General features: G+C 41.3%; 1 protein-coding gene across 1 annotated transcript in view; it reads left to right on the top strand.

The window, feature by feature from the left end:
• Positions 1-18,721, top strand: part of LOC126418917 (coagulation factor X) — a gene marked incomplete in the record, with an annotated part of 816,895 nt that overhangs the window by 767,989 nt on the left and 30,185 nt on the right. Inside the window, 1 exon segment of the mRNA XM_050085943.1 lies at positions 1,171-1,305. Coding sequence (XP_049941900.1) covers positions 1,171-1,305 — 135 coding nt within the window.

Raw genomic sequence — 18,721 nt, 5'->3', positions numbered from 1 at the left:
TAAACACTTCAATGAGGGCTGAGAAGACATTGAAGACCGCCCTGGATGCCATAGCATATAAATTACTGACAGCAATGTGGAAAAAGTGAAGAAAATGGTTCTGGAAAATCATTGAATCATCATCAGAGATGTTTTTGATGATTCCAGCATGTCCCTTGGCTTTGCCAAGCAATTTTTCCAGATTTTTTGGGCATGAAATGTGTAGCAGCAAAATTTATTCCAAAATTGTTGAATTCTGACCAAAAACTACATTGCGTGGACATCACTCAGAAATTGCTGAATAAAGTCAACAATGATCCAGAACTTGTAAAGAAGGTTACAAAAGGTTAGAAAACATGGGTATGTGGCTATGACATAGAAACCAAGGTCCAATTGTCTGAATGGAAACTGCCTGAAGTGAAGTGCTAAGCTAAAAGAAATTGGCAAGTTAGATCGCATGTGAAGATTCTTCTCACTGGTTTCTTTGATTACAGTGGGATAGTGCATCATGAGTTTCTGCCTTATGCTCATATGGTCAATAAGGAATAGTACCTGGAAGTTATGTGCAATTTAGGTGAAGCAGTCCAAAGAAAACAATCAGAACTGTTGCAAAACCACTCATGGAAATAGCATCACGATAATGCTCCAGCTCGCATTTCAATGCTTGTTTGTGATTTTTTGGCAAGATACAAAACTATCATGTTGCCTCAGCCACTTTATTCATCAGATATGGCCCCCTACACCTGCTTTTTGTTATCAAGGCTGAAGAGAATCATGAAAGGATGTCAGCTTGCCACCACTGATGAGATAAAAACTGAATTTCTGGACAAACTGAACACAATAATGAAAAGTGAGTTCCAGAAGTGTTTTCAAGTTTGGAAAATGCACTGCCACAAGTGTGTTATATCTCAAGGTGATTGCTTTGAAAGGGACAAAGCTGATGTTGATGAATAAAGATTCTTTAAGAAGAACAAAAATTCCTGTTACTTTCTGATCACACCTCATATATGCATTGTATGTTACAATGTAAATTGTCTTATCATTCTGGTATTGATGCTGTAAAAGCTTAACCAGCCAAGTACTGTATTTCTTCTTTGCTCAAGTATTATAGAATGAATGAAACTGGGAACATAATGCAAAGTTGTCCAAGAGTGTTTCTCTTGTGCCCAGCACTGTCCTGTCGTGTTGCAGGAAGTGTTCTGTGGAGGAACATTGGTCGCTCCCCGCTGGGTGCTCACAGCGGCTCACTGCCTGAGGCGCCGCATGTACGTGCGTCTGGGTGAACACGACATATCACAGCATGAAGGCACAGAAATTGAATTAAAGGTTTTGTGTTTTCTTCTTTTATTTGATTTCTCCTACTTAATGTTCTGTTTGTACCTTAAGAATACATAAAATCACTTTGAAAGTAGGTATTAAACATTCATCATTTATTCTCTGTATAATAAAACAACACCACACTCAAGTACGTAACTTGGCCAGGGAGCTATGATTATATGACTTCAGAATTATATTAATTGAAGAAGCAGTATACAGAAGAGATGTGGTGTGAGATACATTGTTGTTTTCATGTTAGAACATATGCATCACTTACTCATTGTAGGAGGGAGGAACTTCTTGTAATTAATCGTTACCATTACATTGAAAACTTGACTTTTACTGTAAGTAACATGTTGTTGTTATTAATTTTTTGGGTATCAGTTACTTGTAGAGAAAAGAAAGCAGGAATGTTTCACAACTTATAAAATAATTTATGCATTTAACAGCATTATGTATCACTTTTATTAGAATTACTTTTTTATTGTTTCATTGCATTCAGTGCAAAGTATTCTGTTGTATGAATTCATTCACTGATTCATAGGGCTCTCTAGTTCAACAATGAATTAGCAAAACATGTTAAATATTATGGCAAAAATTACATGTAGGTCTTCTTATGTTACTATGAAAGTGAAACATCCATAATAACACTTCAGACAAGAAAATACCAGAAGCTTTTGAGATGTGGTGCTACAGAAGACTGCTGAAATTAGATAGGTAGATCAAATAGCTAAAGTGGAGTTACTGAATCAAACTAAACAGAGTTGTTGTTGTCTTCAGTCCTGAGACTGGTTTGATGCAGCTCTCCATGCTGCTCTATCCTGTGCAGGCTTCTTCATCTCCCAGTACTTACTGCAACCTACATCCTTCTGAATCTGCTTAGTGTATTCATCTTTTGGTCTCCCTCTACAATTTTTACCATCCACGCTGCCCTCCAGTACTAAATTGGTGATCCCTTGATGCCTCATAACATGTCCTACCAACCAATCCCTTCTTCTAGTTAAGTTGTGCCACAAACTTCTCTTCTCCCCAATCCTATTCAATACCTCCTCATTAGTTATGTGATCTACCCATCTAATCTTCAGCATTCTTCTGTAGCACCACATTTCGAAAGCTTCTATTCTCTTCTTATCACTTCCATACATGGCTACACTCCATACAAATACTTTCAGAAACAACTTCCTGACACTTAAATCTATACTCGATGTTAATAAATTTCTCTTCTTCAGAAACGCTTTCCTTGCCATTGCCAGTCTACATTTTCTATCCTCTCTACTTCGACCATCATCAGTTATTTTGCTCCCCACATAACAAAACTCTTTTACTACTTTAAGTGTCTCATTTCCTAATCTAATTCCCTCAGCATCACCCGACTTAATTTGACTACATTCCATTATCCTCGTTTTGCTTTTGTTGATGTTCATCTTATATCTTCCTTTCAAGACACTGTCCATTCCGTTCAACTGCTCTTCCAAGTCCTTTGCTGTCTCTGACAGAATTACAATGTCATCGGCGAACCTCAACGTTTTTATTTCTTCTCCATGGACTTTAATACCTGCTCCGAATTTTCCTTTTGTTTCCTTTACTGCTTGCTCAATATACAGATTGAAAAACATCAGGGACAGGCTACAACCCAGTCTCACTCCCTTCCCAACCGCTGCTTCTCTTTCATGCCCCTCGACTCTTATAACTGCCATCTGGTTTCTGTACAAATTGAAAATAGCCTTTCGCTCCCTGTATTTTACCCCTGCCACCTTTAGAATTTGAAAGAGAGTATTCCAGTCAACATTGTCAAAAGCTTTCTCTAAGTCTACAAATGCTAGAAATGTAGGTTTGTCTTTCCTTAATCTATTTTCTAAGATAAGTCGTAGGGTCAGTATTGCCTCACGTGTTCCAACATTTCTGCGGAATCCAAACTGATCTTCGCTGAGGTCGGCTTCTGCCAGTTTTTCCATTCGTCTGTAAAGAATTCGCGTTAGTATTTTGCAGCAGTGACTTATTAAACTGATAGTTCGATAATTTTCACACCTGTCAACACCTGCCTTCTTTGGGATTGGATTTATTATATTCTTCTTGAAGTCTGAGGGTATTTTGCCTGTCTCATACATCTTGCTCACCAGATGGTAGAGTTTTGTCAGGACTGGCTCTCCCAAGGCCATCAGTAGTTCTAATGGAATGTTGTCTACTCCCGGGGCCTTGTTTCGACTCAGGTCTTTCAGTGCTCTGTCAAATTCTTCACGCAGTATCGTATCTCCCATTTCATCTTCAGCTACATCCTCTTCCATAATATTGTCCTCAAGTACATCACCTTTGTATGGACCCTCTATATACTCCTTCCACCTTTCTGCTTTCCCTTCTTTGCTTAGAACTGGGTTTCCATCTGAGCTCTTGATATTCATACAAGTGGTTCTCTTTTCTCCAAAGGTCTCTTTAATTTTCCTGTAGGTAGTATCTATCTTACCCTTAGTGAGATAAGCCTCTACATCCTTACATTTGTCCTCTAGCCATCCCTGCTTAGCCATTTTGCACTTCCTGTCGATCTCATTTTTGAGACGTTTGTATTCCCTTCTGCCTGCTTCATTTACTGCATTTTTATATTTTCTCCTTTCATCAGTTAAATTCAATATTTCTTCTGTTGCCCGAGAATTTCTACTAGCCCTCATCTTTTTACCTATTTGATCCTCTGCTGCCTTCACTACTTCATCCCTCAGAGCTACTCATTCTTCTTCCACTGTATTTCTTTCCCCCATTCCTGTCAATTGTTCCCTTATGCTTTCCCTGAAACTCTGTACAACCTCTGGTTTAGTCAGTTAATCCAGCTCCCATCTCCTTAAATTCCCACCTTTTTTCAGTTTCTTCAGTTTTAATCCACAGTTCATAACCAATAGATTGTGGCCAGAGTCCACATCTGCCCCTGTAAATGTCTTACAATTTAAACCCTGTTTCCTAAATCTCTGTCTTACCATTATATAATCTATCTGATACCTTCTAATATCTCCAGGATTCTTCCATGTATACAACCTTCTTTTATGATTCTTGAACCAAGTGTTAGCTATGATTAAGTTATGCTCTGTACAAAATTCTACCAGATGGCTTCCTCTTTCATTTCTCTCCCCCAATCCAGACTCACCACATTTCCCTCTCTCCCTTTTCCTACTCTCGAATTCCAGTCACCCGTGACTATTAAATTTTCATCTCCCTTCACTACCTGAATAATTTCTTTTATCTCATCATACATTTCATCAATTTCTTCATCATCTGCAGAGCTAGTTGGCATATAAACTTGTACTACTGTAGTATGCATGGGCTTTGTGTCTATCTTGACCACAATAATGCATTCACTATGCTGTTGGTAGTAGCTTACCTGCACTCTTATTTTTTTATTCATTATTAAACCTACTCCTGCATTATCCCTATTTGATTTTATATTTATAACCCTGTATTCACCTGACCAAAAGTCTTGTTCTTCCTGCCACCGAACTTCACTAATTCCCACTATATCTAACTTCAACCTATCCATTTCCCTTTTTAAATTTTCTAACCTACCTGCCTGATTAAGGGATCTGACATTCCACGCTCCAATCCGTGGAACGCCAGTTTGCTTTCTCCTGATAACGATGCCCTCCTGAGTAGTCCCTGCCTGGAGATCCGAATGGGGGACTATTTTACCTCTGGAATATTTTACCCAAGAGGACGCCATCATCATTTAATTATGCAGTAAAGCTGCATGCCCTCAGGAAAAATTACGGCCGTAGTTTCCCCTTGCTTTCAGCCGTTCGCAGTACCAGCACAGCAAGGCCATTTTGGTTAGTGTTGCAAGGCCAGATCAGTCAGTCATCCAGACTGTTGCCCCTGCAACTACTGAAAAGGCTTGTGCCTCTCTTCAGGAACCACACGTTTGTCTGGCCTCTCAACAGATACCCCTCTGTCGTGGTTGCACCTACGGTACAGCCATCTATATCGCTGAGGCACACAAGAGAGAGGCACAACAGAGATCATCATCAATTTAGTCAAGGTACTGTCAGTTTAGTAATGGAAGGAAGTGTGGGATAAAAATTGATGAGGGAGATGAAGACCTGAATTCAGTAAGCAGGTTTAAATGAATGTAGGCTGCAATGGTTATTCTGAGGTGGAGAGGCTTGCACGGAAAAGACTAACATTCAGAGTTGCATCAACTCAGACTATGGGGAGAAGACCATAACAACAGCATAAGTGAATACACATCTTACAGTAAAACAAGTCTGTTGTGAACTTCTTCTATAAAAATGTTTTTTTGAGTGGGTTGTGATGTGCTTGTAACAAAAATTCAACCACAGGTGGTGAAGGATTGTAAGGAGTAAGTTCATTCTCTTCTAGCCATTAAGCTAAATTAAAATGTAGATGATCCATGTTAAGGACATTTCAGAAATGCAACCACATGTGAAAACATTAAGAAAGTGCACACTGTCATATTGCAAAGTTAGGAAGTAAAGGCATGTAAATTAGCTAGTTCCATAGGCATATGGGAAGAAAGTGTTGCATCATTCCATCTTGTGTCATCATGGGCCTCATGTGCCTTTAGCTTCAATTTTCTTGCAACTTGCTGTGGGTGTAGACCTATCCTAGAAATGAATCTGTGCAAAATTTTGAATGATGAGCTTAACTATATGAGAAACAAAGACATTATATTTGCTTGGATTTTTGATGAGTGTGCATGAAAACAAACAATACCCAATGTTTGAAGCTCTTTTATTATGGGATAAAAGTAAGTAGGAAGTTCTTGTCCAGGTTTGGATAACTTTTGGTTGTGAATCTGAAAATACAGTGTGACAGAATGTAAAGTATTTTGTGAGCCAGCTTAATGCACTGAAGTGACTCAAAAAAGCTGCAGAAAAAAATGCACAGATTTTTTGACCTTCTTTGGGGTCACATATCTCAGGAATAAAAAATTCAAAAGAACTGTGACTTGCCACATTTGTTGACAATGCCTGGGACATGATTCTTTTAGTACATCTTCCTGCTTAGCCAATTATTTTCGATTATACTTAATCTTAAACACAGCATCAATTTCAAAGTTACCATAAGTGAGCCAAGTTCAAATGTAAATATTGCAAAAGTGTCATTTTAGAAATTCTTTTTTCCAGAACCAATAGAAAGAGCACAATTTTCTGCACTATCAACACCCTGGTCAATCTTAGTTCAGCAAAGCGATCAAATAAGAGGTTGAACTTCAATAAATGTCATATGTAATATGTTCCAATCACAACACGGTACAGGCTGCTGAATCCATAACTACAAGACAAACAAGAATGATAACTGGTATATTAATGCTCATTTCTAATTACCCATGAAAACCATGGAAATTTGATGACTCAACCAATCCAGAACCATTAGTTGGGTCAGTTTCTGTACCTATCCTGGTAGTGACCATGTATGGTTGTAAAGGCAAGATGGGCATGATGTTGTTATCAAACACTGCATAACCTGTTACATGTAGACATCTGTGTCCGCTGGTTTCTTCATTGAGGTTCCAAAACCTCAGGTGGGTTTCTTGCTGTGGTTCCTAAGCCGTGTTGTTTGGTTTTTTCATGGAGGTTCCAAAGTCTTAATTGGGTTTCTTGCAATGGTTCCCAAGCTGATATGTGGGTCTCTTCATGTTGCTTCCCAAGCCAGTGCTATTTAAAATTATTGCTTCATGGAATTAAATTTTTTCAATACTGCTCAATACGGCTTCTGGAAAATTGTCCTGGCTTCCTGTTCTAGTTACTGAAGATGCTGTAATATTCATGATGGTGTGTTTTTCAAGAATACAGCATTTGTCTTCTCATTCAGGCCAATTGAATGAGCAAGCTGGACCAAAAGGGTGCACGGATTTTTTTTGGGCATGATGTTTTACAATATCAACTTCATGCATGTTACCAATTCACCAGCAATTGTTGTAGTTGCAGATGATGTATTGGCCAGGAATAAGGCTTAAAACTGGCACTAAAGCCACAATGGTGTCAGATAACTGAGGCTATAAAAGAGGTTGTATCACTTGAAATGTGGCTACTTGTATGTGGTTCAAATCCATTTGCAAAAATTGGTAATTTTTAGGGGTTCTGCCTGAAGTATGGCCACTTACAAATTATTCTTCTGGTAGCTTTCTTTCTTCTTTTATCTCCGGGCATCAATTTGACAATCATCACAGTTGCTTGACGTGGTATGTGCATTTAGTAAGCTGTACCATCTTGTAATGGTAACACGTTGTACACAATTTTTGTTAAAGTTCAACCTAACTTTTTGTTCCTTTGCTGAATTGACTCTAAGATGCAACAAGATGTTTCTAGTGGAGAAAAGTGTGGTGCTGGAAAGAAGAACTTCTGAACTGACCCTCTTTCAATATTTCCATCTGAACTGGGCTCATTTTCTGCAGTTTTAAATTTGGCACTATGTTTCTGATCAAGTATGATCCACAATAAGTGCTTAGGCAGAAAGACATACTGATGAGAGTCCTGGCCCCAGATATGTGCCAAGTTGTAATTCTTTTGTGCTTTTTCTTCTAGAGTTAGCAGAGTCCAAAGAAGGCCAAAAAATTTGAATGTTTTTCTCTGTAGATTTTTTGGGGTACTTTGATGCATTATAATGGCTCACAAAGTGTTTCACACAGTGCCACATTGTGTTTTTCTGGTTTAGGGCCAAAGCTGAATAGGATCTGAAAACAAGAAGTTGATAGTTGTTGTCACCTTGTATTAAGAAAAATTCAAACATTGGGGTTTGCTCACATTTGAGAAGTTCTCAAATATAGGGCCACAATTTCCAACATACTGGGTACTATGAACTTAAATTTTGTATGAATTCATTCCTATGGTATATCTGTATGTGAGGTAAAACTGAACAAAGTCAAAAATGGAAGAGTGGGAAACTTTTGAAATATGTGATCACTTGGGGTGGAATCACCTGTTTTGTGCATTTCACGCAAAGAATTAACAGTGGGAAAACTTTGTAGATTGGTGTTGCATTTCCAGACCAAAACAAATGATAGATAAGAACTAAAATTGTCGTACATGCATACACTCGAAATGACCACACAGGCACTCTCACGTGCACTAAAACCAATGAGGAGGCAAGACAGCTAATCAAGAAAGTAAAACAGAGGGAAAACAAAACACACAAGATCTAAAAGAACAACACAGGGAAATGTGACTGGCTGACCACTTACAAAAACATGGGTGAGCACATCTCCCCAAAATGTTGTTTAAAAATGCGGACAATTCACAAAACTTTAAAACGTGAACCACATTTGTTTGATCATTACATAAAATAGACTGCAGATCTGCTGGCAAATCCACTGCAGTCCACTGGTCAGCAAATAAAATGCAGTCCAATAAAATGTGGTGCACTGTGATCTGCCTACTACAAGCACCGCACATCTGAGAGTCCTCTTGCTGGAGTAGAAATCCATGCATCATAGGGCTGTGGCCAATGTGAAGATGAGTAAGAAGGACCTCATCCTGTTGATATGGCTGGGAGGAAGTATGCCACAGATGAGTTGTGGGCATGATGACACGGATCTTGTTGTCAGTCACTTCTAGCCACTCATCTTCCCATCGACACGCAACCTTATACCTAAACAACAAGGTGAGAGCATGCAGGGGGATAGCACACCGAAAGACCTGATGGTCACAACATGCCTCTTTGGCTGCTCGATCTGCCCTTCCATCCCCAGAATTCCCACATGCCCTGGTACCCAGCAGAAAGACACCTCCTTCCCCAGACTGTAGTTGGACGAGGGTGTCCTGAACTGTCTGGGTTACTTAATCTGCTGGGTACAAATGTTGGATAGAGTAAAGGACACTTAGAGAATCTAACACTGGGACAATGTCTCATCCACTCCAGTGCCTGCAAGGTCACATATAATTCTACATCGAAGATCGTAAATTCTGGAGGCAGTTTGACCTTGAGGACACAATCCGGGAAAACAACAGAGCAACCAATGGAATCACCCTGTTTAGACCCATCCTTAAAAACAGCTACATGATTGTGATGCTCAGATAAAATGGCAGAAAGTATCACAGTAAGAATGGAAGCGGGAGTGCTATCTCTCCTGTACCACACCAAATCTAAAATCACTCTGGGCTGCTCCAGTAACCAGGGTGGCAGATGGTTAAAACCCTGAATTTGGCATTGGACTGGCACCATACCAAGTGACTCCAGCACACACTTCACACAAATCCCAGATGGCATCATGGCTTTTGGACGGTTGGAAAAAAGATGCTCCAGATGTGGATGAAAAACAGTGCAGTGTGCAGGTGAAGTAGGAGCTGTGAGGAACTCAAATGCTTGGCTCACCAGGAGGAGCTGGCACTGGATGGTAAGTGGCAGTTCTCCCACCTCAGAACAGAGGCTGGGTATGGGACTGGTCCGATAAGTACCTGTGGCCAGCCGAATCCTCTCATGGTGGACAGTGTCAATGATCTGCAAATAAGAGGACCTCGCTAACCCATACACCATACACCGTACACTCGTAGTCCAGCCGTGAATGCACAAAAGCCCAATAAGACTGTCTGCTCCCCAAGACCTGTGGCTAAAGCACTTGAGGATGTTCAGCACCTTCAGAATTCTGGCTTTCAAGTCTCGCAGGTGTGGCAACCATGACAATCTGGAGTCAAAAATAAGGCCCAGAAACCACACTGTGTCTCTGAAATGTAGGATGGTGTCCCCCATCTTCAATACAGGCAAATTAAAAAGATGATGAGAATGATTAAAATGAACACATATACACACATCAGCCAAAAACCGAAAACCTGTCTTTGCAGCCCACTCCTCTAACTGCTGCACTGTAAGTTGCAACTGACAGCTTGCCATTGCAACACTGGAGGAGGAACAGAAAACAGCAAAATCAGCCACAAATATGGAGCACGGTACAGGAATACTTACCACAGATGTAAGACTGCTGATGGCTATGGCAAAGAAGGTAACACTTAAAACATTGCCCTGAGGGACACCATTCCCCTGCTCAAATCGGTCAGAGAGTGTGGCACCAACTCGGGTCCAAAAAAACCACTGAGACAGGAAAGACCAAATGAAAATGGGGAGGTGGCCACAAAGCCCCACTGAAGCAGTTGCGCAAGTATATAGTGTCTCCAGGTATTATCGTATGCCTTACTTATACTGAAGAAAATGCCAATACAGTGTGATGCTGATGGAGGAAAGCCTGCTGAATAGCTGCCTATGGGAGGGTCAGGTTGCCTACAGTGGACTGATATCAGTGGAATCCACATTGAGGATGGCTAAGGAGTTGTCTGGTCTCTAACAACCAGAATAGATGCTGGTTAACCATCCACTCCATGGTCTTTCCTATAGAGCTCGTTAGGGCAATGTTCCAATAACTGCTCAGACATGTGCGGTCCTTTTCTGGTTTGAGGAGAGGGATCAGATTTCCCTCCCTCCATGAGTTGAGTTAGTTGCCTGTCTGCTATATTAGATTAAAACATTTGAGGAGGATTTCTTGGGACGCCGCTGGCAAATGTTGAAGCATGCGTGACCGGGTGCAGTGTCATGAGTCTCAGCCAGTGCTGATTCGAGCTCCCACATGGAGAAAGGAGAATTGTAGGCCTCAGAACCATTGGACCTGAAGTCCAACTTTTCCATCTCCACAGTTGTATGATAGTGACAAAACACTGGATTCTGGCTTGCATTGGGAGTAGTTTGTGCAAAATGCTCGGCCAGCATCTGAGCAATGTCTCTGGTTGTTGTTTGGAGGCACCCCTGTTTCACTACTGTTGCTATAGGTAAATGGCTGCATGCACCAAAAATCCTCTGTATGGCTTCCCATACTTTTGTGGAACAAGTGGGACAGTTGATGGAATCCAGGAACTCCTGCCATGGCAGTTTTCTTGCTCTCTTTAATGACACGACGAGCCTTGGCTCTAGCGATTCAAAAGGCGGTGAGATTGTCCGCTGTTGGGCAGCATTTAAACTGCTGAAGAGCTGCACGCCTGCCCCAGATAGCTGAATGGCACTCTTTCGTCCACCAAGGTACAGGTTACCACTTAAGGGGGCTGAGAGACTTTGGTATAGACAGGTCAGCAGCATGATGGATCACATGTGTGATGTGATCCACCCATTCCTGGATGCTGTTACAGCGTTCAAAGACAGCCAACTGACTGAACAGTGGCCAGTTAGCCCTGCCAATCATCCATATTGGCAGCTTCTGTTCCAGCAACACACCATCCAGGAGGTGAATGTGGATGGGGAAGTGATCACTGGAATGAAGGTTGTCAATGATCTCCCAGTGACCAGAGTCGGTGAGGGCTGGAGAGCAGAGAGATAGGTTTATGGCTGAGAATGAACCAGTAGCAGCACAGAAATGAATGGGAGTACCAGTGTTGGGGATGCACAACACTTGAGATGTCAGGAGGCTCTCCAAAACTCAACCTCGATGGCAAGTAGATGTTGAGCCCCATAGGACATGATGGGCATTAAAGTCTCCCAGGAGGAGAAATGGTTGAGGGAGTTGTTCCATAAGATCTGTGAGAGCCTCAAAGGCTACTGCATCCAGAGGAAGTAAATAAAGGGAGAAAACTCTAAGCCACCAATGTGAATGAATTTTAGCTGCAACTGCTTGCAGGTCAGTATCCAGGGGGAGAGCAGAGGAGTGGTGCCCATTATTGACAAATACAGCAACCCCTCCTTTGGCTCTTTCCCCAGTCAGGTCATCCTTGCAACACAGTGTATAGTGCTGTTGTGCAGGGGCATCAGATGCCTTGAAATGTGTTTCCTGCATACACAAGCACAGAGGGCATTGCTGTGCTAGGACTTTCAGTTCCTCCACGTGCATCCTGAATCCATTCATGTTACACTATCAGGGGGTAGTAGTACTTTCATCCTGACTTTCTGATGGGGAGGGCAGCCTACAATTGGTGGAGGCTCAGTTTTGGAGTGAGATGGTTGCCAGTCCAACATCAAGCTCCATAACCTCTAAAGAAGAATCGAGAGATAGACATCAGAGAGGATGATGTCGACATCATCAGGCTGTTTTCTGCACAATTACACCAGTGTTGGACGTTTTGCCTTGGATTTTTTCCCTGGGTAGACTTTGCAGGCACAACTGCGGTTGAGGGTACAGCAACATTGGACAGTGTACCAGACAGAACCTTCGGAGGGGCGGGGAGCTCCACAGTGTCAGCAACCACACCTTTTTCTGAAGTTCTTGGGGAAGGGACAGGCTGAGAAATGACTGCAGCAGCGCAAGTGCAGGGACACATGCAGGTACTAGTGCCGAAACTAGCAGCCTCCATTTGTGTATCAGTGTCAGCTTTCCTCATGGGCTGTTAGCAACTGAAGTGAAGGAGGTGGCAAAACATGAGGGCAGCATAGCTATGTACAGTTTTTTTGCCTCATATAGGGGATGCATTTCATAGTTTTAATCTCCTGTATCTTCCATTCTTCCAGATACATTCTGCAGTCCCGACTCCAGAGGGGTGAGGTCCAGAGCAATTTACACATTTCAATGGAGACGAACAGTGGATACCGTCATGGGTGGCCTCACCACACTTGCCACAAATAGCTCCTCCGAGGCACCCAAGAGTAGTATGCCCAAAGTGCTGGCATTTGAAACACTACATTGTGTTGAGTACATAAGGCCACACACTTGTGTGAAGGAAACCTGCCCTAATATGCTTAGGGAGTTTTGTGCTATTAAATGTCAGGGTAAAGGAGTCAGACTTAACAAGAAGCCCATCCACCCTCTTCATGATATTTTGCATGTCAGCTATTCCTGCTGAAGCCCACTCATCTTTCAGTTCCTCTTTGGGAATGTTCACCAGATCCCTGCACATCACAACACCTTTTCTGTAATTGAAGGTGGTGTGCAGCTCAGTTTTGATGGCATATTCCCCAAGGGATTGCACATTCTGTAGATTCTTAGCTTGTTGGGAACTACCAGTTTCCACCAACAGCATCCCATAACACAATCTATTAACAGATTTCAAACTACCAGCAATGCCCTCGAGCCCTTTGTGAATATAGAAAGGTGAAACTTTCTTGAAGCTGCCCTCTTTCTTTTTAACGATTAAAAACACATTCTAACCATTAGTGTGTGTTCTGTTACTAATCATGATACCCTGAGATTTCACTCCTGAGCCAGGAGTTCTGGCTACATGTGCCCTCTTGTTGGATTGGGTTTTGGTACCTACCAGGGGCCGACTCTTTCCGCTGCGAGGAGGAAGAGAAGATTTCAAAGGATCCAATTCAGTCCCATGAGCAGCTAGGGAACTAGAAGTCCACCTAGACAGAGCCCCACGTGCCTAGGTAAACCTTATACAATTGAGGTGCGGCAGGTTCCACAGAGGTTGCCTGCTAATGACTGTTCTACCTCAACAGCCATGCATCTCATCAGCACGCTGCACACCTTGAGATTGAGGGTTTTTTTTTTTAGTCCCCAGCTCAGGAACCCCAGGGTCTCCAAGCCCATACCCGGCAAATGAATGCCGAGGCCCTGGGAGGTATTGGACTGGGAGTCAAACCTGCAATATTGCATTTTATGTGCAAAATTAAATATCTCTGTCTCATGTGGTCCATTGTAGTTTTCTCAGTAGCTCCTTGGTGCTCTTCTACATATCAAACAAAGCTGTGACTGTTCACGCTGCTCTTTGCATATGTGTGTATTCCCTGTTAAACCTATCTGTTATGAATCTCATTTACTTGAGCAGTATTCTGGGCTGGGTCACATTAGTCCTTAGTAAGCAGTCTCCTTCATGGACTGACTGCATGTTTCCAGCATCCTATCAATGAAGCGAAGTCTGTCACCTGATTTTTCTGCTGTTAAGCCTATGTGATCATTACATTTAATATCCACACAAATTGTCATGCTCTCATACTAGTATGTTTTGCCTGAATCTGATTGTGATTCATAGTGTTGCAGTCGTAGGATACTACTTTACTGCATTTTGTGAAGCGGACGTTCATTTGAAACTCCAATTAATCATACATTTCTTAATAAACACTGGTATGAAACACATGCTACTCACCATGTACGGAAGGTACTGAATGGCAGATAGGCAAATTGAAAAACTACTGGCAGATAGTATTAGCTATCATACTAAGTCCTTCATGAGTCACAAACAATACAAAACACACACACATTCACACATGTGTAATTCACACACATGTGGCAAATATTTACGTTTACATCTACACCTCTCTCTGTGTGGTTGAGAATATATTGTGTATTGGTGTCACTTCCCCCATTCCCTGTTCCTGCAGGAAGTAATATAATGGTTGACTGTTGTAGGCACAGAAACTCATGGAGCTTTAAACAGTAGTCCACACTGTGATGCAGAATGCCTCTCTTGCAGCATTTGCCACTTGATTTGGTATCTTTATGCCTCTTTCTTGGTTACTAAATGAACCTAAAACAAAATGTGCTTGAATCTTCTCTATTTCCTGTCTCAATACTATCTGGTACAGATCCCAGATTGAAAACCAGTATTCAAGTATTTGTCAAATGAGTGTTTTGTAAGCTACTTCCTTCATTGAAGGACTACATTTCCTGGGGATTCATCCAGTGAATTTCAGTGTGGCATCTTACCTGCGATTAATTTTATGTGGTTGTTCCAGTTCAAATTGCTTCATATACACGCTCATAGATATTTTATGGAAGTAACTCCTTTCAGTGTCTCTTCACCAATTGCGTAACCATACCATGAAGGGTCTTTCTGTCTATGTACTCATATTTGTTTATGTTGAGGGTCATTAGCCACTATATGCAGCAAGTGTTGACACTCAGCATGTTGCTACAATTTTCCAGCTTTGCAACTTCTCTGTACACAACAGAATCATCCACAAAAAGGCTCATGGGACTTCCACTGTTATCTTCCAGGTCATTTATACAATGACCGGAAAAAATTGCAAAATCAAAAAATTAATATAGATTAATGAAATTCTGGGATTACATTTGTCTGGATAATGTATTTAGGTGATTAACATTGCAAGATCACTGGTTAATGTAAGTGCAAGAGAAGACATTGCAAATATGAAATGCTGGTACATTAATAATCAATGTAACTGCCAGAATGTTCAATGCAAGCATGCAAACATTGTGTCATACAGGTGACAAATGTCAGTCTGTGGGTTGGAGTTCCATGCCTGTTGCACTTGGTTGGTCAACACAGGGATAGTTCATGCCATTTGTGAATTACACCTGAGTTACTGTCTGAAGGTGTCCGATATGTGCTTGACTGAAAACAGAACTGGTGATCGAGCAGGCCAAGCCAATGTATTGACAATCTGAAGGCATGTTGGATTACAATAGTGGTATGTGGGGAAGTGTTAGCTTGTTGGAAAACACCTCCTGGAATGCTCTTCATAAATGGCAGCACGAAAGGTCAAATCATCAGATGGATGTACAAATCTGACAACCATGAGTGCTCATGCTGTCGTACAAAATCGGACCCTAGACCATAACTCCAGGTGTAGGTCCAATGTCTCAACCACGCAGAAAGATTGGTTGCAGGCCCTCAACTGCCCTCCTTCTTACCAACACGCAACCATCACTGGTACCGAGACAGAATCAGCTTTCATCAGAAAACATAACAGACCTGTACCCTGCCCTCCAATGAGCTCTTGCAAATGTGTGAAGTTGCAAATCGCAGAGGTTTGGGGTCAGTGGAATCAGCCATCTGGCTGAGAGTTACCTCTGGAGTAACTGATTTGAAACAGTTTGTTGTGTCACTATGGTGACAAATGCTGCTCAGATTGATACTGCAGATGCAGTGCGATTCACCAAAGTGATATGCCAAATGAGATGACCTCACCTCTTGGTAGTGTCAAACGTCTGTCCAGAGCCCAGTCTTCTTGTGATTCTACATTCTTGTGACCACTGCTGACAGCACTCATGTACAGCAGCTACATTTCTGGAGAGTCTCTCAGGAGTATTGCAGAAGGAACATCCACCTTCTTACATCCCTATTACACAACCAAATTTGCTGAGATTGATTTTTTGAACAGACCTCTTATTATCCATAGTTCATCTGGCAACACTCTGTGTGAGTGCTGGCTAGTTATTGAATGGTCCCCAATGTTGATAGAATGTTTTATCATGGACTGCTTGGTCCCTCTTTTCTTCACTCCAGTTTTGGAAGCATCTGAAACCCGATGCAGAACGGCTGTTTCTCACCGATATTCCTCGGTCATGCAGATCCTGTTCATAGTTCAAATAGAGTAGCATCCTCCCCTACATTGTCCAAGTAGAAATACACATTTGCTAAACATGTAATGTTACCCACCTGTTGTATTTGGTAACTTAGTTGAATCTTTTTTGGCCATTTCATCAGGGCCTTGACCGGCATGTCTGGAGAACGCTGATGGTTACCTGCTGAATTCATGCTTATTTGTAATCCATTGGCCTCCTGAATATATGGACTGTGGGAGCCATGAACTTCTTGTATTCTGGTTCCTGTCCATGTAAGAGAAGGCTTTTACACTGTGTAACTGCAGCTATGGTGATATAGATATTTTGAACCACCTGGTGTCTCCACTAAACAATATCAGTATAACCCCACTCAAGTCCAAATCTGAAAGCTGGGTCATCAGTGAAATACAACATTTAGCACTGAAAAGCATGTTTATTAAGAACACCAGCATATAGACAGAACAGAACTGATCTCCTGGATGGGGATCGCAGTTATTGATACAAACACCAAATGTTCCAGAATGCTAGTCAATTTTGAATCGGCAACCCACAGCATGCCAAACTGTGACTGCACCAGAGCTTACCACAATTTTGTGAAAATAAATAGTCCTATAGCACTCCCTGTGAGTTGTGTCTGAAGTTTCTTTTATGTCTGAAGCCTCTATTTTCTTCGTCAGGCAGGAGAGTGCAACTTTAGTGAAGCTAAGTAACACAGCATCTACCTGGGCACATTTATCTACTGCTTTCTCGGTCTTGAGGTTGAACAGAGGAGCTGTATTTGCATGATCATTGTTTTTGGAACCCATGTCTGTCCATACAGAGGAGATTTTCGGCTTCCAGAAATGTCATAATACACAAGCATAAAACATATTCCAAAATTCTACAACAAATTGATGTCAAAGATATAGGCCTATAGTTTTATGCATCTATTTGAGAACCCTAATAGACAACAGGAATGACCTGTGCTTTCTTGCAATTATTAGAAACTCTTTGCTCCTCCAGGGAGCTACAATATATTGCAGCTAGAAAAGGAGAAGTTATTTTGCATACTCTACACAGAGTCAAACTGTATCCTACCAGATCCAGTGGCCTTTCCTCTGCTGATAGACTTCTGTTGTTTTTCTATCCTGTGGTCACTTAATTCAATACCTGTGATTTTGTCATTTGTGTGATTATTTAAAAGAGGTACTACAATCTGATCTTCCTGTGTGAAACAATTTAGGAAAAAGTTATTTAGTATGTTGGCCTTTTCAGTTCCATGATGGTCACAGAGTGTCTGGGCAGATGGCTTTTATCCATTTACTGATTTAACATACGTCTAAAACATCTTAGGAATTTATGTCAAATTGGTAGACAGAATTGTTTTTTGGAATTCATTGAACACTTCACGCACAATGCTTCCTGTGCTGATTTTGACTTAATTTTTGTTTGTTTGTCAGTGAGGCTTTGGCTAAGTTAAACTTGCAGTAAAGTTTTCTTTCCTATTTTAGCAGCTTTCTAACACAGTTGTCAAACCACAGTGTCTTTTCCATCCCTGACAATGTTGCTCAGCACATACCTGTCTGAAGCTTGTTACACAATGCTCTACAACATTGTCCATTGATACTCAGCAGTGTCAGTGCTGGAGATTAAATTTTCACATTGACCCATCAAATAATCTGAAATCTGTTTCTTGCCACTCTTACTTTGCTAAGCAGTAAGTTCATCTTGCCAATAATTCTGAACACATCATGTATCATTAAAATCATCTATCGATCTAACATGTAACTATGCAAACATGTTGTGCCTAGTGACCAGGTGTAACAAAGAGTGAAATTAATATTTACAATGAGGGAACAGTGAAGTAAATAATGCATTAAACACCAAACTGATGGGAGTACGTACTCTGACCTATCTGTAATACAACAGTGTAGCTTGGGACATATGTTTAGGCATTAGCTGAGCAATTGACAAAACATGTTATTGATGGTTCAAATCCATCATCGTTCAAATATTTTTGCACTAATATGATACATTAATCCATAAGCACATGCCATGTTTTACCACATTCAGACAGGAAAATGACACTGTTATTTATATTGTGCTCTGTGCACACTGCACTGGTATACTGCCTGAATGTAGTCTTTGCTCCCTGTTGTGATATTCTTCTCACAGGGTATACTGACATGCTCAGGAATGGTATCCAGACAGGTGACACCTGTCTACAAAGGCATTCCACAGTCTTGCAATATGTTTAAGGACAACAGGTGAGATTCAAAAAGTACTGCCTGT

This window comes from Schistocerca serialis, chromosome 9 (genome assembly GCF_023864345.2).
Source record: "Schistocerca serialis cubense isolate TAMUIC-IGC-003099 chromosome 9, iqSchSeri2.2, whole genome shotgun sequence".
Lineage (NCBI taxonomy): Eukaryota > Metazoa > Arthropoda > Insecta > Orthoptera > Acrididae > Schistocerca > Schistocerca serialis.
Note: the sequence above shows the minus strand (reverse complement) of the source record. Positions and strands in the feature narration are given on the sequence as shown.